The sequence below is a fragment of the Perognathus longimembris genome, chromosome 16 (genome assembly GCF_023159225.1).
Source record: "Perognathus longimembris pacificus isolate PPM17 chromosome 16, ASM2315922v1, whole genome shotgun sequence".
Lineage (NCBI taxonomy): Eukaryota > Metazoa > Chordata > Mammalia > Rodentia > Heteromyidae > Perognathus > Perognathus longimembris.
In genome coordinates this window covers 16,240,598-16,263,716 of record NC_063176.1, presented here as the reverse complement: position 1 = coordinate 16,263,716, position 23,119 = coordinate 16,240,598, and the positions used below count along the sequence as shown (strand labels likewise).

The following is a 23,119-nucleotide window of genomic DNA, read 5'->3' as shown; positions in this document are numbered from 1 at the left end:
ATAAAATTGTTTGTGACGTCCTTCCTTATTTTCCATGTGAATAACTCTTAAGATATTTAGTTTACTGCATGAAATTGCTTTCAGAAATAATGAATATTGTTAGAATCTCAAAATGCAATATTAAAGATAAGAAAAACTAATTATGGGCTGGGAATATGGCCTAGTGGCAAGAGTGCTTGCCTCGTATACATGAAGCCCTGGGTTCGATTCCTCAGCACCACATATACAGAAAATGGCCAGAAGTGGCGCTGTGGCTCAAGTGGCAGAGTGCTAGCCTTGAGCAAAAAAAAGAAGCCAGGGACAGTGCTCAGGCCCTGAGTTCACGGCCCAGGACTGGCCAAAAAAAAAAAAAAAAAAGAAAAACTAATTATGAAAATCAGAAGTTACACCATTAAAATTCTGCTTAACACTAAATGAAATCATCTTAAATCTGATAAATTCATTTTCAAGAAAATCAAGTACTTTTTATTATTTGCCTTTATATCCAATAACAGCATCAAACTTAATGTTGAGTTTTTGTTTCAAAATTAGCAGGAATCGCTCAGGAAGGATCCTGAAAGAAAGATATGTAAAAATGATCAGAAAATTATGATGTCCATTTATAAAATATCCTCTTTTGAAGACAACAATACATTTAAAACAAAATAAAAAACAAGTAAGCAAACAACAAAAAATCTCCAAACATCTTATAGTATTTATGTTTAATTTAATGCATACTGTGTCAAGTTCATTGCAGAGATGATTAAGAGCTTTTACTCTGAATTTTGACTACAGTCTTCCCTATTAAATGCAGTTTTCTTTAAAATGAAAAGAAAGGAAGCTTAACTTTTGGGGGCAGTAGTGAGCCAGAGTTGACATTTGTATGTGTGTGTGCAGTTGCACACAAGAGTCATCTGTTGAACTGGCAAACATTTTGGTGTCAGCCACTCTTTACAAAACATCAGCCAAGTTCCTTCTCTGGAGGATGATGTTCTTAAGAGTTGTCATAACTGAATGCTTGCTTACACCATGTGTCATGTAACATGTTAAAACGCTACAGGTTTTCCCAAGTGCTCAGGCTGTAATCCTAACAACTCAGAAGGCTGAGATCTGAAGATAACAGTTTCAAGTTAGCCTGGGCAGAAAAGTCCCTGAGACTCTCTTATCTTTAATAAACTACCCAAACAAACAAAAAGGCTGGAAGTGGAGTAGGGTTTCAAGTGGGAGAGAGATAGCCTTGAGCACTAAAGCTCCGGATAGTTCCGAGGCCCCGAGTTCAAGTACCAAGACCAACAGAAAGCAAACAATAAAAGCAAGCAAACAAGAGTTAGCCATTTTCTCACCAAGGGCACCCTTGAGATTTGTTACCTAAACCTCCAAGTCATGTTCCGCCTTTGCTTTTATATGAAGGACTACTAAGCTTGCCACCCCATCCTCTGGATCTCAAAACTTTTTTTTTTTTTTAATGACTACAGGACTCTAAATCTTTGGACTAACTGTTGGTAGCTGTTACTTGTTAACAGAAATTTCTGAGTTCCAACTCAAATACATTAATATCTGTAGAAGTGAAATCCAAGAATCTGTTTTTCAAATAGATTTCGCGACAGATTCAGATGCCAACTGTGGCAAACCTGTGTCTCAGCACAAGCAGCAGGAGAATTTTTGTCTCAGATGACCGGAAGCACCCCTCACTTTCTACTCATTACTTACAGGCCAGGGTGGAGTATGCCATGATAAGAGTTGTCTTTAAATGGGTGAGCTTCCAAATCTTGGCTGAGCATTAGAATCATGTGCAGAGTTCCTAAACCTCTTAATACCACACCAATTAAATAAGACCCTTGGGAATCAGTTTTAGCTTTTTTTTTTTTTGCCAGTCCTGGAGCTTAGACTCCGGGCCTGAGCACTGTCCCTGGCTTCTTTTTGCTCAAGGCTAGCACTCTGCCACTTGAGCCATAGCGCCACTTCTGGCTGTTTTCTATATATATGGTGTTGGGGAATCGAACTCAAGGTTTCATGTATATGAGGCAAGCACTCTTGCCACTAGGCCATATTCCCAGCCCCATTTTTTTTTTTTTTTTTGCCAGTCCTGGGGCTTGAACTCAGGGTCTGAGCACTGTCCTTGGCTTCCTTTTGCTCAAGGCTAGCACTCTATCACTTGAGCCACAGCACCATTCCCAGCTTTTTCTGTGTATGTAGTGCTGAGGAATCGAACCCAGGGATTAATGCATACTAGGTAAGCACTTTACCGCTAAACCACATTCCCAGCCCCTGCATAAGTATTTTTGTTGTTATTGTTATAACTGGGGTTTGAACTCAGAGCCTTGCACATGTATCAAGCCTGGCTTCCTTGCTTGACTAGTTCTGAATTCTTGAGCCAAGCCTCCAGTCCTGGTTTTTGCTGGTATTTTGGAGATGAGTCTCATGGAATTTTCTTCCCAGGCTGTTTTTTGAACCCCAGTCCTTTGGGCCTAGTCTCCTGAGTAGCTAGGATTCTAGGTATGAGGCACCTGCACGGGGTTGCATCAGCATTTTCAAAACCTCTCAAGTAATTGCAATATGCACCAAAGGAAGTGCTTTTGAGATTTTATTAAGCATATAAGTTGTGTATGGATCTTATGTATGTGTCAAGTTTTACTAAGATCTAGAGAGTCTGTGTTTCTAAGCAACTCCCCAGAGACAGTGAGGCTAAAAACCCAAGGACCACACTGGAAGGAGTGAGGCTCAAGGATCTTTACAATGATAAGATCATAGCAACTCCTATGTCTCAGTACGGTTTTTCACATAGCGAATGAATACTGAAAACTGAATTCATTTTCCTACAATTGTGCGATGGAAAAACACCTTAAAACTATCTATCACTTAGAATCATTCATTCACAAGACAACAGTTCCAGAAATAGGCAACTCCACTATTGTTGTTTTCTTTACAAAGAACTGAAAAGATGAAAATGATTCACCAGTATCATCATCGTTGTTGCTTTAAGGATTAACACACACTGTGTGTGTGTGTGTGTGTGTGTGTGTGCGCGCGTGAACATGTGCATACATGCACGTGGTACAGAGATTTGAACTCAAGGCCTGGGAAGTGCTGTCTTTTAGCATTTTTTCACCCAGAGCTGGCTCTCTACCACTTGACACACAACTCCACTTAGGCTTTTTGGTAGTTAATGGGAGATAAGAGTCTCATGGACTTTCCGGTCCTTGCTGATATTCGTAGTAGGATTACAGAGATGAGGTTCAGGCACTGGGTAAATGTATGTGTTTTTAAAGCATTCTGGCATGCTAGTTGGAGAGCTCAAGTGGTTGCATGACCCAATTGTGAGGATATGAGTTCAAATTACAGTACCAAAAAAAAAGAAAAGAACATATAATAGTTGTTTCTATACCGACAAATGTATCCATCACTTACTTTTCCAGTACTGTTAAAAACTGTATAGAAGATGGAATAAAAATCATTTTCTGCTCCGTCAGGATCCCCTTCATGAGCTTGCTGACAACTTCCTCAGGTTCCAGAGTGCTCCCCAAGCTGAAATTAGAGGCAGTCTTCAGAGACAGAAGCCCAGTGAGGGCGGCGTGCAAGGCAAGGGACCCACTGCAAGACTCGAAGCCTCAATGATCTGCAGCAGGCCGTCTGTGACAGGAACTTAGGAAGAGCAGCCCTTACCCGTGAGTACCAATGAGCACCATCTCTAGAATGTTGTTCTGCATTGCTTTATCTATGTAGGTGGTCCCGCTGAAGCTGAGCAACAACCTACAGTACTCGAACTGTAATTCTTTTTCACAAATGAGGATTATAGAAGTAACTAGGATTCAGAAATAATTTAGCTAGACTAGGAAAGTTTATTTTTGAACCTTCATTTGACATGGGCACACTTATATAAGTTTTATTAGATACACAATGAAGTGTTAGAGGAAATAAAATGCAATAGCTATGTGTCTGGCTCTAGGACTTTTTTTTTTTTTTTTTTTTTTTTTGCCAGTCCTGGGGCTTGAACTCAGGGCCTGAGCACTGTCCTGGATTCTTTTTGCTCAAAGCTAGCACTCTACCACTTGAGCCACAGCACCACCTTTGGCCTTTTCTATATATGTGGTGATGAGGAATGGAACCCAGGGCTTCATGTATATGAGACGAGCACTTTACCACTAGGCCATATTCTCAGCCTCTGGCTCTAGGACTTTGATCCCACTTAGAAGCTCCAGAGTTATTAGGTCTTGATTTACCTGCCAGCCTGTGACCTCAGTCTATGTTACAACTGCTCTATGTAATCACCCAGGCATATGGACCACATATTAATAGGTATTCCCCAAAACATGGCTGGGAAATATAGTTTTATTCATTCATTCATTCATTCATTCATTCATTTATTTAAAATAAACTATCTAGAGGAGTTTCATTGTGACATTCCCTTGCATATACACAAGGTACCCTGATCAAACTCACCCCCTCTTGCAATCTTTCTCATCCTTGTGCCTCAAGCCCACCTACCTCACCCTCTGTTTTAAACAATTCTTACAGGATTTTATTATTCTACCTTCATACATGTCTACCAAATACTTCACAATAGTATTGGTTTACAAATACCAAAATGTAACCCAGGTGCTGCTGGCTCACACTTGGAATCCTAGCTACTCAGGAAGCCGAGACCAGAGGATCGAGGTTCAAAGCTAACCCCAGCAAGAAAATCTGTGAGACTCTTATCTCCAATTAACCACCAGCAAACCGGAAGTGGAGCTAGGGCTCAAAGTGGTAGAGCCCTATAGGCCCTGAGTTCAAACCCCATGACCTATCAAAACAAAACAAATGAAAGGTGTTCAGAAGAGTAAGAAAACCCACTACAACCAAAAATAAATAAATAAAATATATGGAAAGTTGAAAATAACACTAAAATGATCACTGGGGCACTGTTTTTCTGCTAATCAATATAGTTTATGATAAAGGTTGGCATTCAACAACCCTCAAAAGACATCCACAATAGCATTTACTGTCAATTACTTCTGAATTTACTGATATGAACAGATGATCAGGTGATAATGCTCAGAAAAACAAGCAGTTTACGGTTGTCAGAACCGCATGTGTAATATATGCTTGTTATTTAAAATTAGATTTTCATTTTTTATATATGTTGATATATATAAGAAATTTTGTCAAAATGTTAAAGAGTAGTTTCCACCAGATTAAGGAAATTTGAAGGGAATGTATTGATTTTTTTTACTCACAATGTTGTAATTTGTTTCTTGCATGCCCTGTGGTTACAAAGACATTAAAGCTAGTTCCAAAGAGAAGAATATTAAAAAGTAGTCTCAGAGCTGATACTGTATAATTCTTATGTTTTTAATCAAGGCAAGAGTTTGGTCTAAATCTTGTATTAGAAGGGGAGTTCACTCTCTGCACGTGTGGGGGTTTTGTGTGTGTGTGGTGTGTGTGTGTTTGAGTGTGTGTGTGTGTGTGTGTGTGTGTGTGTGTGTTTGCAGGTCCTGGGGTTTTGAACTCAGGGTCTGGGTACAGTTCCATGGTGTTTTTGCTCAAGGCTGACCCTCTACCACTTGAGCCACAGCCCCACTGTTTTTGTTTTGTAGTTGATTGAAAATAGTCTCATGGACTTTCCTGCCCAGGCTGGCTCTGAACTGTCATCCTCAGATCTCAGCTTCCTGAATAGCTCGATGACAGATGTGTGCCACTGGCACCTGGCTTAGAGGTAATTTCTAAATGACCAAAGCGATACTTTGTCACACCGTAGTCCTGGTTGTCTCTCACAGAGTCCCAAGCTCCCTTCCACCGCTCTCTTACCCCCACTGTACCAACAGACCATCTGTGTGAGGGAGGACTCTACCTTTGTCCCCAACACTCCTGGAGGCATGAATGTGTGTTTGAGTCAAAGAATCACTGCTTGGGAAAGAGGATTAGCAAGTACATCTGTGCCATTCATATCTCTATTTGTAGTCACGCTCTCCTTTTTGTTTCTCCACCTGTTTCTCATAATCTGCAGCGACTGAAGGCAAGGTGAATGAAAGGCATTAAGTAGCAGGTGTTTGGGGGTTTCAAATACTTAGGAAAACCACAGGTCATATCTGTAACTACCTGGATCCTTCCGTCTCCATGCAGCTCCCCACTTACTTGGTACTTGGGTTCTTGATAAAGCCAGTGTTTATGAAGTTAGGACAGAGACATGTTGTTTTGATTCCAGGTCTTCCTAAAGCAGCCACTTCATCAGTCAGAGCTCTATGAAATCCAACGGCAGCAAACTTGCTTGAGCTGCAACAGAGAATTTACAAGCTAACTGGAGAGCTCTGACCAGCCTGTTCATTCCGGACACATATTTTCTCATTGGTAAGTGTAGGCCCCTGATCAACAGAGTGGGCTTCTCAGGCTAAGTGCACAGCTTCTGAGCACTGTCTAAGACCTTCAGGGTCAATCCGGCACATTAATGGCTGAAGACACAAGCCATGGACGGGTCAGTACATCATAGCATCTCTCCTCAGAACCAGAAACCAGTGTGATGGATGTGGGCTGGAGACATGGGCAGTGTTTCCATTGTTGCTCCTTCCATTAGACACAATGTCATTGTCAGCTGTTCATTATTTATTATAGAATGTGCATGCAATTCCCTAGAAAATTCTCCCAGAGAAACCCCTATTCTTTAAGTTTCAGCTTGACTTCCATTGAGAGACTTTTTCTAAGCTCTACTCTAAATTATTTTCTACTGAGATAGTGCTCTGTCGAAGGTTACTGCTCATGACTGAGTTCGGCTGTTTAAATACTGGTTTTTGCCATACTTAAAAACTGGTTATTTGAGTTGACAAAATATATCTAGCCCAAGAGAAACTGAACTGTTTTTCCCCAAGATAGCTGATTAGAATTGCAATAGATTGTATTGTTGTTGGGACTCAGGGCTGAGGGATGAATTATACAGGAGAGAATGAAATTATTCTATGTTTCCCTCATTTCGTTTCAACTGAAAGGTACCACAACATTTGTGACCAGTGTCACAGGAGTGAAGTATTCTGGAAGGTAAGAGGAAAAGTGAGAGCTCACTGTTTTGTTTGAACACAGGGAAGTGGAATTGAAACATAAAACTAACAGAGACCTTCCTGTTATGCAATACCTGCACAATATCAGATTCTGTGCCAAGTGCACTATATTATATGATTTGAACCTGATGACACTTAATAGCCTAGTATATGGATGAAGAAAATGAACACTAGAAGAGTTAACTTGCTTAAGATCACAGAACTAGTGATTGAATTAATATTCACAATGTCACCATTCATAATAATCCTATGCTGGAAAACCCCAAATATTCACAAACAGTATAGAAAAATAGCCGGGTGCCGGTGGCTCATGGTTGTAAACCTAGCTACTCAGAAGGATGAGATCTGAGGATGGTGGTTCAAAGCCAGCCCAGGCAGAAAAAGTCTATGAAACTCTTATCTCTAAACAGCAAAAAGGCAGAAGTAGAGCTGTGGTTCAAGTGGTAGAATGCAAGCCTTGAACAATAACAACAGAAAGCTAAAGGACAGTGCCCGAGCTCCAGTTCTACCCTTCCTCCTCATCACAAAGAGGAGGGGAAAGCAGGCGATTGCTCTCCATCTTGCTGGGTGTGAGTCTCCTGCTTACGTCTGAGCCTAGTAACGAAGGTCAGGCAGGAAACTGGAATGCGGTGGAGTAGCTCTGCAGACAGCATACCTGAAACTGCAAAGTGAAGGAGATGCCCACGGTCTTGTGCATGCATGGCTGAGCTATATCACTGGCCTATATCAATAACTTCTTGGACCAGGAATGTGGTTCAGGTAGTAAAGTGCCTGCCTAGCAAGTAGAAGGCCCTGAGTTCAAACCTCAGTATTTTTTTTTAAGTCACTTCTTTCTTACTATGATTAGAAAATTGGTAAATATCATTGTAAACTTTTTTTTTTTTTTGCCAGTCCTGGGCCTCGGACTCAGGGCCTGAGCACTGTCCCTGGCTTCTTTTTGCTCACGGTAGCACTCTACCTCTTGAGCAACAGCTCCACTTCTGGCTGTTTTCTATATATGTGGTGCTGGGGACTCGAACCTAGAGCTTCATGTATATGAGGCAAGCACTCTTGCCACTAAGCCATATTCCCAGCCCCATTGCAAACTTTTATACAAACATAACATATATCACATATATTAAAAATTACCCATCTTACGTCTATGTTTATCTCTCTCTTTCTCTCTCTCTCTGTGTATGTATATATATATATATGTGGATATATATTTATATATATATATCCACAGCTACATACACAAATATATAGGTGTGGGTTTTTAGACTTTAAGTACTTCTAAAAGAGAAAATGGAAAAAAAGCAAGTTATAGCATTTCACATGTATGTTTGTATAATAACAATTGGGCATTTTAAAGTTATTTGTGCAAACAAAAACAGCCAAGAATAGTTGGATGTGTGTGCAATCAGAAAGGAACAACCGGGCTGGGGATATGGCCTAGTGGCAAGAGAGCTTGCCTCGTATACATGAGGCCCTGGGTTCGATTCCCCAGCACCACATATACAGAAAACGGCCAGAAGTGGCGCTGTGGCTCAAGTGGCAGAGTGCTAGCCTTGAGCAAAAGGAAGCCAGGGACAGTGCTCAGGCCCTGAGTCCAAGGCCTAGGACTGGCCAAAAAAAAAAAAAAAAAAACAAAAACAGAAAGGAACAACCTAGCTAACCACAGTGGCCTCATGAATCAATTCTTTTTTCCTTCTTTTCCTTCCTTCCTTCCCTCTTCTGTCCTTCCTTAGTACTGATAATTGAACTCTGAGCTTTGGGCTTGCTAGATAGGCACCCTACCACTTAAGCCAGGTCCCAAGTCCTTTTGGTGTTTTATTTAGATAGAGTCTTGGCATTCTTCCCAAGTGGGCCTTGGCCCTTGCTTTTCCTGTCTCCTCTTTCTGATGATATGGGCTTGCAGACAAGCACCACCTCAGCCAGCCACAAATCTGCTCCGAACAGTTCAGTGGAACACAGCATCACCAGGAACTAACTATATGCTATGGCAACTTCTTCACTTACTATAACAATATGATTTTCGAAAATGGATGGCCATTACATTTTTTTTTTGCCAGTCCTGGGCCTTGAACTCAGGGCCTGAGCACTGTCCCTGGCTTCTTTTTGCTCAAGGCTAGCACTCTGCCACTTGAGCTGCAGCGCCACTTCTGGCCGTTTTCTGTATATGTGGTGCTGAGGAATCGAACCCAGGGCTTCATGTGTACGAAGCAAACACTCTTGCCACTAGGCCATATTCCCAGCCCCAGCCATTACATTAAAAAAAAAATAAAAAACAGCTTATTTGTCTGGATGCTTTCAATGTTTAGAATTCCAGATACACACTCTCATTCATTCTCCCTCTTTTTCATTGTGTTTTCTTTCTGGGAAATTTTGATCAATTTTTAAAAAAAATCATGTAAACGATTAATATTAATTTTTTGATCATACAAAAATACTGGACTTGTTTTATAATTTCTTGTGGCTGAAAAGGATGATAAATGATTTAAGTGGTTGGTCTATAAATTGGATAAATTCCCACAGCTACCTTTAGAACAGCATTATTATTATTTTTCTTATTTTTTATTTTTTTAGTGCCAGTACTGGGGCTTGGACTCAGGGCCTGGGTACTATCCTTTCGCTTTTATGCCCAAAGCTGGCACTCTACTATTTGAGTCATAGTTTTACTTCTGGCCTTTTGGTAGTTGAATGGAGATTACAGTGACTTTCTTGTCTGAACTGGCTTCAAACCTCGATCTTCCGATCTCAGCCTCCTAAGTAGCTATGGTTACATGAGATTCCCTGGCTCCCAGCAATAATGCTGCTTTATGAGACACGTTGTGCAGCCGCTTGCATCTCAGTGATTGTAGGCTATTGTCGTGGTGAAGGTGGTCTTCCTTAGACAGAGTAAGACATCCTAATGAGGTAAGCATAGGAACCAATGAGTACGGAGCTCACATACCAGTAAGCCAGAAGGAAGGGAACGGTGGTGTGGCCCGCTGCCGATGCCACAGTGACAATATGGCCATAGTTATTCCTCATCATCACGGGAAGAAATGCCTTCGTAGTCTAGAAATCGTTTTTATCGAAAGAGAAAAACAAATATTTTTTATGATCCACAGGACCATTGGGACTATTTTACACACAAAGATATTCCAAAAACTTTGTTCTTGGTCTGCATGAAAAATATCGAAATTGCCAAGATAAGCCAACTGGGTAGGATGCTCACATTAGAAACACAATGAGGAAACACAATGTTGACTAGGGAGAACAAACTCGAGTCACCAGGAGAACTTACAATTACCTTGAAATGATTAAAAAATCGTTTGGTCTTAGTATCAAACTATGGAAGTGAAGGACTATCTTCCTGTGGTCACCGCACGATTCATGGACTGAACATTTACCCCCATGCGAACACAAATACAAGCATGCCTTTCATTTTAACCAACATAAAAGTACAATGATAAAGCCAAGTGTGGTAGTCCCTGCATGTAATCCCAGCATTTCGGCTGAAGCAGGAGTGTGAGTTCAAGGCTGGCCTGTGCTAAATGTTCAAGGCCAGCCTGAGTTACATAGCAGGACCCTGTCTCAATCCCTCCCTATTCCCCAAACAACACAATTTTAGGACCAATAATATAGAATGATAATATATTGTCACCAACATCTGAAGTTTATGATTATTCAATTCATGATAATTAGCATTATTGAATTTGAGGGATAGGACAATTGGTAGAATTTGGTCATAGCATGAATAGAAGAAAAAGAAAAGAATTTGTAGAATGTTATCCCTTGACTAGTTTAGGACTGGTTTAATATATCTACTGAAAGCACCTTTTAAACTTAATTTTTGGGGTTTTCAAAGTGTTCTTGTAGAAGGAATCATGCTTACCCAAAAATGTGCAAGAACATTGACTTCAAAAGTCTTTTCAATCTGAGGGTCTTGTGTAGCAAACAAATCCGATGTGTAGACTACACCAGCATTGTTTACCAAAATACTAACATCTCCAACATCTGCCTTCACCTTTAAAATAAAACCAGAAAACTATATTCACAAAGAGGCAGGCATATAGGTTGCATGTATATATTTTTCTACTAGAGGTAGTAGGAAAAGCAGTTTTGTCATCTTTGTGCTAACATCCAAAGCAACTCTGTAAGCAATGTACCAGTTAGACAGTTTCCTTTGAAACTTGGTTGAGACTAAGTGGATTTTTCTCTATTGATTGTGGTTCAGGAGATCCCCTGTCTAAGGAGCATTTATTTTTGAAGCACAATTTGAAAAGGCAAGTCTAGAAGACTACAATTTATGGGCAATTTCAGGGACTACTCTGGAGAATTCACTACAATAGTAGGCTGGCCACACATTCTATATTTATATTTTCTTTCTTTCTTTTTTCCTTGATCATAGGGCTTGAACTCAGGGCCTGGTTATTGTCCCTGAGCTTTTTGCTCAAGGCCAGTGCTCTACCACTTTGAGTCACAGTGCCATTTTTAGTTTTCTGGGGGTTAATTGGGGATAATAGTCTCACAGACTTTCTTGCCTGGGCTGGCTTTGAACCATGACTCTTTGATCTCAGCCTCTTGAGTAGCTAGCTAGCATTACAGAAATGAGCCACTGGCACCCAGCTTATGTATTTATATTTTCATAATCACTTTGTCCTATTGTTCCCTAGTCAATTTCCACTGGGGTGGTCTAGGGATGTAGGTAGGGGAAGAGTGGAGTGTCTTTGGTTAGCCTTGAGCTCTTGCTCTATCACTATCGAAACAAACTATTGAGCCTTTCAAAACTTTAACTGTTCCTTTTAAAATAGAGGTAATAACACAGCTTGCTTGTGAGTTATTGTAGGAACAAATGAAATAATGTAAAGGAGCTATCTGTATGCTTATAGATTGCTGTCTATTATTATTATTATCTTATATTATTATTTATTATGTGGTACTGATGATTAAATCAGGGTCTTGCACTTGCTAGGCCATTGCTCTACCACTTGAGCTATACCTTTAATCCTGCATTATTATTATTACACATATCATTCCTGCATATGAAGTACATGTTTAAAGTTTTTTTTTTAATGTGGTACTAGATTTGAACTCAGAGCCTTATGCTTGCTTGACTTTCTTGCTCATAGCTGATACTATACCACTTGAACTACAACCCTAGTCTTGCTTTTCTGTGGTTTATTTTTTGGGAGATGATGTCTAGTAAACTTTTTTTTTTACCTGGGCTGGCCTTGAATTGAGATCTTCTAGACCTCAGTCTTCTAAGTAGCTTGGGTTATAGGCATAAACTACCCATTTCACCTTCAAGGCTCTTTCCTTGACCTTCTGAGATGTCCATGAGGTTCCTTAATCCAGGAACTTAAGTATGAGATAAATAATATTTTAAAATATATGTATATTTTCCTAATAAACGTGTGTGGTATAGATGTGTATTTTGATAGCTAAATCCTTATTTTGGTATTAATCAAAAGGAAAAACATTCAAGAAATGAAGTGATTACATGGGAGAGCCTTTTGTTTTGTGTCTTATGGACTTTCCTCACCCGGCTGGCTTCAAACTCCAATCCTTAGATCTCAGCCTCCTGAGTAGCTAGGATTACAGGCTTAAGCCATGGTCACTGGCTTGCAATTATTTTTTTTAAAGACTGAAGTGTTGAATTTCTAAAGGTTAGCAACACGAAGCTCTGTTTTCCAGTATTTTAATGACTCTTTGAGTAATTAAATGTACTGTTTAAATAGACACTAGATTCATCGGCCATATATTGTTCTCTAAACGAAGCCTAACTACTAGTAGAAGCATCATTACTGAAAACAGAGCTGCTGGGTGCTGCAAATCTAAGAACTTGCAACACAGGTACTCAACTGTATCAGGATCATGAATGAGGCAAGGGTGTCAGGTTGCTAAACATACAAATTACTGAGCGCTGCCCAACACCTACTGTAAGAAAACCTCTGTGGGTAGAGCTCAAGAGTGTATATTTTAAAGAGCGTTGGAAGGCTCTGGAATGTACCATGATATGCAAATCTGCATTCTAAATCTGGGTCTACTGCTAGCTAGCTACTGGGAGAAAACCATCACAATATTAGTCAATTGCCTTGTATCACGGACACATTTGCCCATCTTCAAAAGGCTTCCTAGCTGTAACAGATGAGATTCTAGCTAAACACAACAATTCTCACCTTCTTTGCCGTGCTATAAATCTCCTCCCGGTTGCTGCAGTCTACTACGTAGGAATGAGCCTGGGCGCCGAGTTTCTTGCATTGGGCAGCGGTTTCCTCGATGCCATGCTAGAAAAAAGCAAGGGAGGGCAAGAGAACATGGGACCTACCTCATTTGGGAAGGTTATAATCCCAGGCAAAAGGTGGAATAGCAAAACTGAACTCATTTCATGGGATCAAGAACTCACTATATTGTCCTTAATTTTTTCTACTGGCACCCTCTCCTGCTTCCAACCGGGTGCCATCATATTACTTCTAACTGGGATTAATTACCACAATGGTGTCTTCTTTGCTGTTTCTACCAGCTCTCCTCAGCACTGTTCTTTTTTTTTTTTTTTTTTTTTCTCAAGGCTAGCACTCTACCACTTAAGCGACAGCGCCACTTCTGGCTTTTTCTATATATGTGGTGCTGAGGAATCGAACCCAGGGCTTCATGTATATGAGGCGAGCATTCTACCACTTGGCCATATTCCCAGCCCCTCAGCACTGTTCTTAATGAGGCCTTCTCTAGACACTTGTAAGAAATAAACAGCCAACCCAGCCCTCCACGCCCACCACACAATCCTATCTCCTTTCAAGTATTAGTTTTCGTTTATACTTAACAATATCCAATAATTACATTATTAAGCATAATGACTTATTCATGTCCTTGGCCCATGCAGCAGCTTGTTTTTTCCTTTCTCCAGTATCCCCAGATTTGCATCGCAGTATTGTCTGGTAGGAAGGAAATGCTCAACAAGTACAAGTATTTGTTGGATACATGAACCTCATTTTAGATAAGATAAATTTTGTGCCAATCAGCCCGAGGCTCAGATTGGGAGCCATTACATTAACTTACTTCCTCTTTGTCAAAGAAGAAAAATAACAAGCAAACTAGTGTGTTTACCATATGCCTCACAAGGCTAAATCATCTCCTGAATTATCTCCTGTCATTTTTCCTATTGTATCTGAAAACTAAAGTTCTGAGAATTTGACTATTTCTAAGCTAAGAAATGACTAAGTTTCTAAGCTAAGGTCAGGTATGTCCGGCCTAGACAGACCCGCTTGTTAGCTTTCACTGCCCTGGTTGGTACTGAAAAACGATTTTCTGAGCCAAGCATTTGTGGTGCAAGCCTGCAATCCTAGCTACTCAGAGGGCTGATCTGAGGATGGCTGTTCGAAACCAGCCCTGGAAAGGAAAGTCTGAAACTCTTATCTCCACTAAAGTACTTAGAAAAAAGAAGAAATGGAGCTGGGCTCACGTGGTAGAACCCTAGCTTTGAGCAAAAACTCAGGGACAGCACCCAGGCCCTGAGTTCAAGACCCAGGATTGGCACCAAAAACAAAACAAAGACAACAAAAAAATATTTTCTGTGCTGGATTTAGGGCCCAGGACCCTGTCTTCTGTTTGCTATCTGATCTTAATGTCTAGGCTGTTAGTAATTAGTATTTACTGATCACATCTTCATTAACTATCCCTTGGGCTACCACTCATTTAACCTAATTACTTAGATTCTTGTTTACAAAATTAGATGTTGGCTAGTATACAATCAATGGTGTTTCAACACGAGTCTTCCAGAAACCTTTGTTCATCTACCAAAGGTCAAACAATTCAATTTTAGGTCTTTCCTCTCTACCCACAGTTTTGCTTGTCCTGGGGAAATAGTACATTGAAACTAGCTAGCTTGCTTGCTTTCTCCTTCCCTTCCTTTCTTTCTAAAATTATTCTCACTAAAAAGTGATTTCCAAAAATTTCTCTTGGCAGTAAGCACAGCAGAATAATATTGTTTTCTGTTGGGTGTGCAAACAGGACAAAATAGGTGTGTCTTTTAATATCTAAGCTAAAACGACTTTCTTTTTCCACATTGGATAGAGTGAGATCAGGTTGGGAAAAGATTCTCAAGACAAAAGTTTTGGATTAATATACAACGTTACATGGTGATGGGCAGACGCTGGGAATGTGGTCTATTCACCCTATGATCCTAAACAGATTAATTAGTTCATGTTTCCCCCGCCCCCCCCCACCCCGGGCCAGGAAAAATCGCCAACGGCAATTGTTTTCTACCTTCTTTAGGAAGACGCTCTAACGGGTGGCAGAGGATACAGTGTAGCCATAGCCAGAAGTTGCGAAGTACCAGCAAGCAGAGCATAGAACGTGCGGTGATTACCTTATTGATATCCCAGAGGACCAATTTGGCCTTAAGTTTGGCGAATTCGTAGGCGGTCAGTCTTCCGATCCCGTGCCCAGCTCCGGTGACGAGCACGATTTCCCCGGTGACTGACTTTCTCTTCTTGGGGATGAAGAGCTTGATGAGGGACTCCAGGCAGCAGAGGATGAGCAGGGGCAGCAGCAGCAGGCCGTTCAGCAGGACTTTCATTCTCCCTCCGCTCGGGCTTCCTGCACCAATCCTCTCACTGGCTTCTTGGGAGGGTGGGGGTGGGGGGAGCTGGTTTGAGCAAACAGCTGTCCAAGGAAAAGATCTGCTCAACCCCTGGGAGAATAAAACAACAACTCTGAAACCTCCTTCCGCGGGGCTGGGCTTTGTGAGGTTTTTTTCAATTGGCTGCGGCATCTGGGAGGGACAAAGTCCACCCAGCCGGGCTCGCCGGCGGCCTCGGTGGCCCCGCTCCGAGCCTACTTCCTCCTCCCCTGCAGCGCTGGCCGGAGGGGCTTAGTTGACCCTTGCTAAACCACATCAGCGGAATCCCGGTCTCCGGTGCCACGCCCGCGGCCCTGAGCTGGCTGCTGGCGAAGGTGAAGGCTGTCTATCGCTGGCTAGAGGATCTACATGAAGAATCAAACCTGGCAAGACCCAGCCAAAGCCAGCAGTTCTGCTTCTAAGACTTAACTACAGTCCACTTTAGTGTGAATGAAGCTCTACTTCTGGGACAAAGAAACAAACAAAGCATATATTTCATGGTGCTAATTGTATCCTTAGCTAAAGAAATCGCTATGTCCTGAGTGAATAATAAAATAGAAATGCACTACACCTAAAGATAACCTTTGTAGTTTGTGGTTGTGTAGCCTAAACGTGTGAGTGTTCAATATGTATGAACTGGTGATTTAAAAAAAGTGAAAAACAAAAGCACCAAACCTCTAGAGATTAGGAATGGAAAGAAAATGCCTAAAGCAGAGCTGTGTGCAGTAAGAGCTTCGCAATCACCTGTATGTTGTATGCGTATTTTAACCCACCATCAGCAAGAGGTCTGGTTTGTAAATCTGGCTCCCTTGTGAAGAACTGTGTGCGGAGGAAGTTGGTGTACAGGCTGTACTGAGGAGGTGCTTCAGTAGTTTTCCTATTACATTGGGGAAGAACCCTTCACAGCTGGCTCTGAAAGCTGGAGAGAAGTAGATGCCAGTTTGTGTGACCACATTTTAAATAAATAATAGTAATAATAATAATGAAACCTGGTGCCGATGGCTCACGCCTGTAATTCTAGTTACTCAGGAAGCTGAATGAGCTCCGAGGATCAGTTTTTGAAGACATTCAAGGCAGAAAACTCGGTGAGATTTTCACCTTGTATTAACTGGCAAAAAGCTGGAATTGGAGGTATGTGAGGGTCAAGGTGTACTGTGCCAAACCTGAGCTGAAAAAGGTAAGGGAGAGGCCCTGATGTGAATGTGAGTCCCTGAATTCACATATTCACATTCCACTACACACACACACACACACACACACACACACACACACACACACACACTGCTTGAAGTAAAGGTGTGACTCAAGTGGTAAGGTACTTAAGCAAAAAAAAAAAAAAAAAAAAAAAAAGCCGCTGGGAATATGGCCTAGTGGCAAGAGTGCTTGCCTCTTATACATGAAGCCCTGGGTTCGATTCCACCACATATACAGAAAATGGCCAGAAGTGGCGCTGTGGCTCAAGTGGCAAAGTGCTAGCCTTGAGCAAAAAGAAGCCAGGGACAGTGCTCAGGCCCTGAGTCCAAGGCCCACAAATGGCAAAAAAAAAAAAAAAAAAAAAAAAAAAAAGCCAAGCAGAGCAAGAGGCCTTGAGTTCAAGCGGCAGTACCAGTATCCACACACACAAATGAAATTTTGCATTCAAAGAAATGCTTTCATCTCCCTTTAAAGTGGTTCAGTAAATAACTCTACCATTGCTCAGTTCTTCTGCTCAATCACTTTTAACCCATTTATCTGTCTATTACAGGGTTGACTTTTCTGTCTTTGCTAAAGGTTTACTACATAGTTTCATCAATTGTAAATGATACGAATGGATTTTCATGCGACAGTTGAGAATGTGGCTCACAGTTGTTGTTGTTTTGATCTTCCTTCTCTGTCTATGTCGCTTTCTTTACTGCTTCTGTTAGATTTTACTTGTTACTTTAGGGAACATACTTAATGAGTTTATTTCTTGCTGCAGCAACTATAGATGACAACTGTTGTTTCCTGTTTGGTAGGAGGAAGACATGACTACTCTTTTCCTCAGTTGACTATTTCTATCTCCCACTCCCCCCCCCCCTTTCTATATTCTATTTGTGTTCCTTCACATTGTTAGGACTGATGGTATTTGTTTTTTTTCTCTCTCTATATTTCTTTGCCAGTCCTGGGGCTTGAACTAAGGGCCTGAGCACTGTCCCTGGCTTCCTTTTTGCTCAAGGCTAGCACTCTGCCACTTAAGCCACAGCGCCACTTTTGGCAGTTTTCTATATATGTGGTGCTGAGGAATTGAACCCAGGGCTTCATGTATGCAAGGTAAGCACTCTTGCCACTAGGTCATATTTCCAGCCCTGTTTCTCATTTTTATAGCTGTAACCTTTGCTTCCTGTTTTGGTTGATTCTAAAAGCTGAAGGTTAACAAATGGTGTTTATATGCTTATGACTAAATAGTGGAGTTGTCTGCATGAGGCTGCTTAAGGGACTTCCCAGGGCAGAGAACAACAAAATGTTAGTGCCCTTGAGGATGCTATGAGTAATTAGACTTTAGGAAGTCTGAAGCAGCATAGTATTAAAGTCAAAGCTCTAAGATTAGGTTAGAATTTTGGCTTTCTTACCAGCTTCTAGTGGCTTATGTCTGTAATCCTAGCTAGAGAGCAGGCTGAGATCTGAAGATCTCAGTTTGAAGCCTGACCAGAAAAAAAAAAAAAACTCCAAAAAATATACATGGGATTCTTACTCTAATCAACCAGCAAAAAGCTGTAGGTGGTGCTGTGGCTCAAGTGGTAGAGTGCTAGCCTTGAGCAAAAGAGTTCAGGGACAGTGCCCAGACCCAGAGTTCAAACCCCAGGACTAGCAAAAAAAAAAAATAAAAAAATAAAGGAGTCAACTATGGGATAAAATGTCTCAATTTTGTTCCTAAATACAACAGAGAGAGAGAGAGAGAGAGAGAGAGAGAGAGAGAGCTGTAGTTCTGAGTGACATTTTGTTCAAGATCACTAAACTCTTCAATTTATTCAATATTACTGGTGTTATTATTATCTTGTTACACATTTGGGCTTGAACTCAGGGCCTGGATACTGTCTCTTAGCTTTTTCACTCAAGACTGGATGGAACTCTACCACTTGAGCCAGTTTCATTTTTGACTTTTTTTTACTGGTTAGTTGGAGAAAATGATCTCACATACTCGTGAAGCCTGCATGATCTGGCTTCAAATCACAACCCTCAGATCTTAGCCGCCTGAGTAGCTAAAAATATAGGCTTGAGCCATCATCATCCAGCTTAAAATTGTATCTTTCATCTGCAACTAAGTCAACTGAAAGAAGTTCTGCCCAATTGAGAAAGTATATTCATATTCTATATCTATCTATCTATCTATCTATCTATCTATCTATCTATCTATCTATCTATTTGAATGTTCTCTATAGAATCAGAAACAGAAATAAAGCTCTGATTCTCCTGTGTTCCTCTTAAGAGGTTCCCTCTCCTCTCTAAAAAACAAAAAGTTAAATATATCATAGAAAGTATCATGAAGATATTGCTAGTGTATGTAGGGTATGTTATTGCTAATATCATCAGTCTGTGCTAGTGCTACTTAGGCTAGAAAAGAAAGATAGCAGAAAAATTGTGTTGAAAACAAATTTTGGAGTGCCTGAGGTTGAATCTTAGATCAGCTCATTGCTTTCTGTGACCTTGGGTAGATTATGTAACTTTGTTTTCAGCTTTCTCCTCAACAGCAATATTTGCTTTATTGCACTATAGGTGCTAGCCACCAGCATGTGCCTCATTACAATTTTTATAGCACAAATGATTAGGAAATTATGTTCAACTACAGATACTAAAACAAAGGAGCAGTGAATAATGTACGTTATATTTTGGAGTCCAAATGGAATTTTATTACCCAGTTTCTTTAAAAATAAAGTACATTTTTTTTTTTTTTTTTCCAGTCCTGGGCCTTGGACTCAGGGCCTGAGCACTCTCCCTGGCTTCCTTTTGCTCAAGGCTAGCACTCTGCCACTTGAGCCACAGCGCCACTTCTGGCCGTTTTCTGTATATGTGGTGCTGGGGAATCGAACCCAGGGCCTCATGTATACGAGGCAAGCTGTCTTGCCACTAGGCTATATCCCCAGCCCGAAAAAAAAATAAAGTACATTTTTATTGACCTGGAGTTGTACATCTGGTTTATTGCCCTGTATTTTAAAGATAAGACTGTATTGAACTGAATCACAGAAAGAGGGTCAAAGTTAAAATTTCTTTTTTTCTTGGTCAGTCCTGGGGCTTGAACTCAGGGCCTAGGCATCCTAGAGCTTCTTTGGCTCAAGGCTAGCACTCTACCGCTTGAGCCACAGTGCCACTTCTGGCTTTCTCTGTTTATATGGAACTGAGGAATCGAACCCAGGGCTTCATGCATGCTAGGAAAGCATGCTATGGCCAAGCCACATTTCCAGCCCAAAGTTAAACCATTTGAAGAGCTAGGTGCTGTAATTGTGGCTACTGAAGAGGCTGAGATCTGAGGATTGTGGCTCAAACCCACTCAAGGCAGGCAAGTTTGTGAGACTCTCATCTCCAAACCAGAAGAAACCATCAGAAAACCAGAAGTGGCACTGTGGCTCAAAGGGGTAGTGTAAAAGCTCAGAGATGGTGCCCAGGTACTGAGTTCAAGCCCCACAACAAATCCACACACAGAAAAAATTTTAAAGAGTAATTTAGCTACAGTTATAGAAAATTCCAGAACACCATGAATTCATAAGTAAGGAAGCACCTTACAATATGATATAACCTAATGCCTTCTGAGAAAAGCAAATTCCTGAATGAAATTATAAAGTTGTTGAACCAGAATCTGGTGATCAAGGTTTATTTATTTATTTGTTTATTTATGCCTTGTAAGACTAGAATTTAAAGGTGCCAATTTTATCTATTAACTTCACTATACAGAATGTTAAACAGTACAATTTTTTTTAATATTATGATTCATTCTTTTTTGCAGTGCTGGAGTTTGAACCCCTGAGCCTGGGGCGTGTCTGGGAAGCATTCTACCATAGAGTACCATGCAGCCCACACTGTACAATTTTTAATCTAGGATTTGAAAGAGATCAAAATTTACATTGTGAATCAAAATTTAATGTTAGTTACTGTTTTCTGTTATTTGGTGAGGAAAAGAAGTTCAGACCCTTCCCTCTAGTCTCTACCTTCATATTATTTGTCTCCCAGTTCAAGGACCCTGTGGATATTCATTAGAATTTAGTTTATGGCATATACAAATATTCCCATAGGAGCAGAGGAGTGAGTAACAAAGGGCCTGCCTATTTGTTCTTGATCTTGTTCTTAGGAATTAGAGTGAATTTGTTTAATCCAGTTCATCTTTCCTATCCCAGTTCACTCAACACTATTGTTTTTTGAATCACGTTAGTCCTATGAAGTTGTTTAAGTCACCTAGCAGATTCCTCCCTGGCTTCCCAGGAGCTTTACGAAGCTCCCCATGCCCTTTGTCTTATCCCTTAAGATCTGTACTGTGTGAGTTGGAAGTCTGTTGTCTGTTACCTACCTGCTACCAATAACCTTTGGGAGTTCCTGCTCTCTGATCCAAGACAAAGGGCAGCCTTCTGAGCTCTGCTAGCTCTGGTAGTATTGTGAGAGGAGATCAACGTGTGGAGAAGAGAGTAGATAAGTCAAGGAAATGACAGCAGACTTGCTTTTTGCCTAGTTTTCTTGCTCACCTAATCATATGATTCATTTAGGACTTTGGCACTCTCAGTTACCACACTGCCTCCTGTTCTGCTTAGAGACACCATCAGTACCCCTCACCTTCCATGTCTTACAGATTGATGGATTTCCAGTGAATGGATGCTTCTTCTCCCCAAAGGCCTTGATTTGTTTTTCCCTCTTTTTCACTCAGGCTGCAGGGTTCTCTTCCTTGAACCATTCTTCTCATGATGCCTCATTCTATTGGACTCAGCTAGCCAAGATCCAGCTCTAGTCCTCCCCCTCCTCCTCCCCCTCCCCCTCCCCTCCCCCTCCCCCTTCCCCTCCCCCTCCTCCTCTTTCTGGCCTGGGTCCTGGAGCTTGAACTTAGGGAATCAGCAATGCCCCTGAACATTTGCGCTCAAGGCTAGTACTCTTATCATTTGAATCACAGCTCCACTTCTGTGTTTTTGATGGTTAATTGGAGATAAGAGTCTCATGAACTTTCTTGCCCTGCTTTGTACTGCAATCCTCAGATCTTAACCTCCTGAGTAGCTAGGATTTTCAGGCATGAGCTACTGCACCCAGCTCCACTCTTTTCTACGCTGTGCTTTTGTGCAGAAGCTGAGAATTTCTGAAACTAAGCAACCATTTCCCCATTGCTGACTAGATTCACATGTACAGATCTCAGTGGCAGTTAAGTGGTCCTCAGGAGGAAATTTTCTATGATGTCTGCTCTCCTATCTTCTGTTCTTCAACCGTCTCTTCTGTTTCCTCCTCTCACCCTCAGCTGATCATTCATATCCACTAACAAAAAATGAGAAGCAATTGTGAAGTTCCTTTAAGCAATCACCAAATCTATCAAACTCACAGGTTCTCTTGAATGCTGGGAGAGAAATTTGAAGAAACTGTAGCTGAAGGCAGGAAAACTCATCTACTCAGCCATTTCACAGAAAGTGCTGTTGGCTGAGTATCAGGTGTGAGATGGGAAGTGGCGGTCCATTTGCAAGGTAAGGTATTTGATCTGAAGTGACAAGTTACTTACACAATGACTTGCTGAATCATGTGACAATCATAAAGTCCCTGCACTTGGAAGTCCTAGATAAACAGAGTCAGCGAGTAGGGCATCAGAAAGGGGGCGATGTCAACTACCAGAGGGAAGAATGGACCAGAAGAAAATGTGGAAGTGCCAGCAAACACATACCAGAAGAGTTTTCCTGACACAAAAGAGGTGGGGGCGGGGGTATAGAGGCAAAACAAGACTCTCTTCTAATACAGAGGCAAGACTCTCTTCTAATACGTACCTAACCACCAAAGACACGTTGTATTTACACCTCATAACAGAATCAAGGGGACAGAATTTCAGTTTGGGGAATGAAGCGCTTGGAATAACCGCTCAGGTGTCCCTGCCCACCACATACCTCATCTTGAAGACTGCCATTAACAACTCAAGTGTCACTTTCACTGTTCTTTGTGTTTCTTAGTCCATTTTTAAACTTTGGGTGGGTGTGTTTCTCATAGAAAGAAAGTACAAAACAAAAAAAATGAAAGATGGGAAGTCAGGGGTGGAGCTTTCCATGAACAATGTTACATGTACTTGGTTCTATGGAAAATTCATTATCACTTTGGACAGGAATTAACTGCAAGAGTGAAAACACTCAGTTCAATAACAAATGTCCATACAATTTTTTTTTATTATTTGGTTTGATAATCTTTATCATAAACATTTTACAAGCAAGTGTTTCAAGATGAGTTAATCACCTTCATTTTCTTTTGCTGGCAAACAAATGTGTCTGTCTTAATTAAAAATGATAAGTGGGCTGGGAATGTGGCTTAGTGGTAGTATGCTTGCCTAGCATGCATGAAGCCCTGGGTT

The 23,119-nt window shown here is 41.1% G+C and overlaps 1 protein-coding gene across 1 annotated transcript; it reads right to left on the bottom strand.

Moving 5' to 3' along the window:
* Nucleotides 1-384: 384 nt before the first annotated feature.
* Hsd17b11 (hydroxysteroid 17-beta dehydrogenase 11) lies at nt 385-15,600 on the bottom strand. The gene is made up of 7 exons (XM_048364460.1): nt 15,340-15,600; nt 13,154-13,261; nt 10,867-10,998; nt 9,940-10,046; nt 6,094-6,231; nt 3,388-3,504; nt 385-553 (listed from the first exon to the last, which is right to left on the bottom strand). The coding sequence occupies exons 1-7, from the start codon at nt 15,547-15,549 to the stop codon at nt 469-471; spliced, it is 897 nt and encodes a 298-aa protein (XP_048220417.1). The 5' UTR covers nt 15,550-15,600; the 3' UTR covers nt 385-468.
* Nucleotides 15,601-23,119: the final 7,519 nt, after the last annotated feature.

Bases quoted from the DNA above. Each gene is read 5' to 3' on its own strand.
- Hsd17b11 (XM_048364460.1), bottom strand. From the start codon at position 15,549: ATGAAAGTCCTGCTGAACGGCCTGCTGCTGCTGCCCCTGCTCATCCTC. The intron at 6,232-9,939 runs GTATGTGAGCTC...TCTCTGTTGCAG, and splicing joins CCCTTCCTTCTGGCTTACTG to CTCAAGCAAGTTTGCTGCCG. The intron at 3,505-6,093 runs GTAAGTGGGGAG...CTCTAATTTCAG, and splicing joins ATCAAGAACCCAAGTACCAA to CTTGGGGAGCACTCTGGAAC.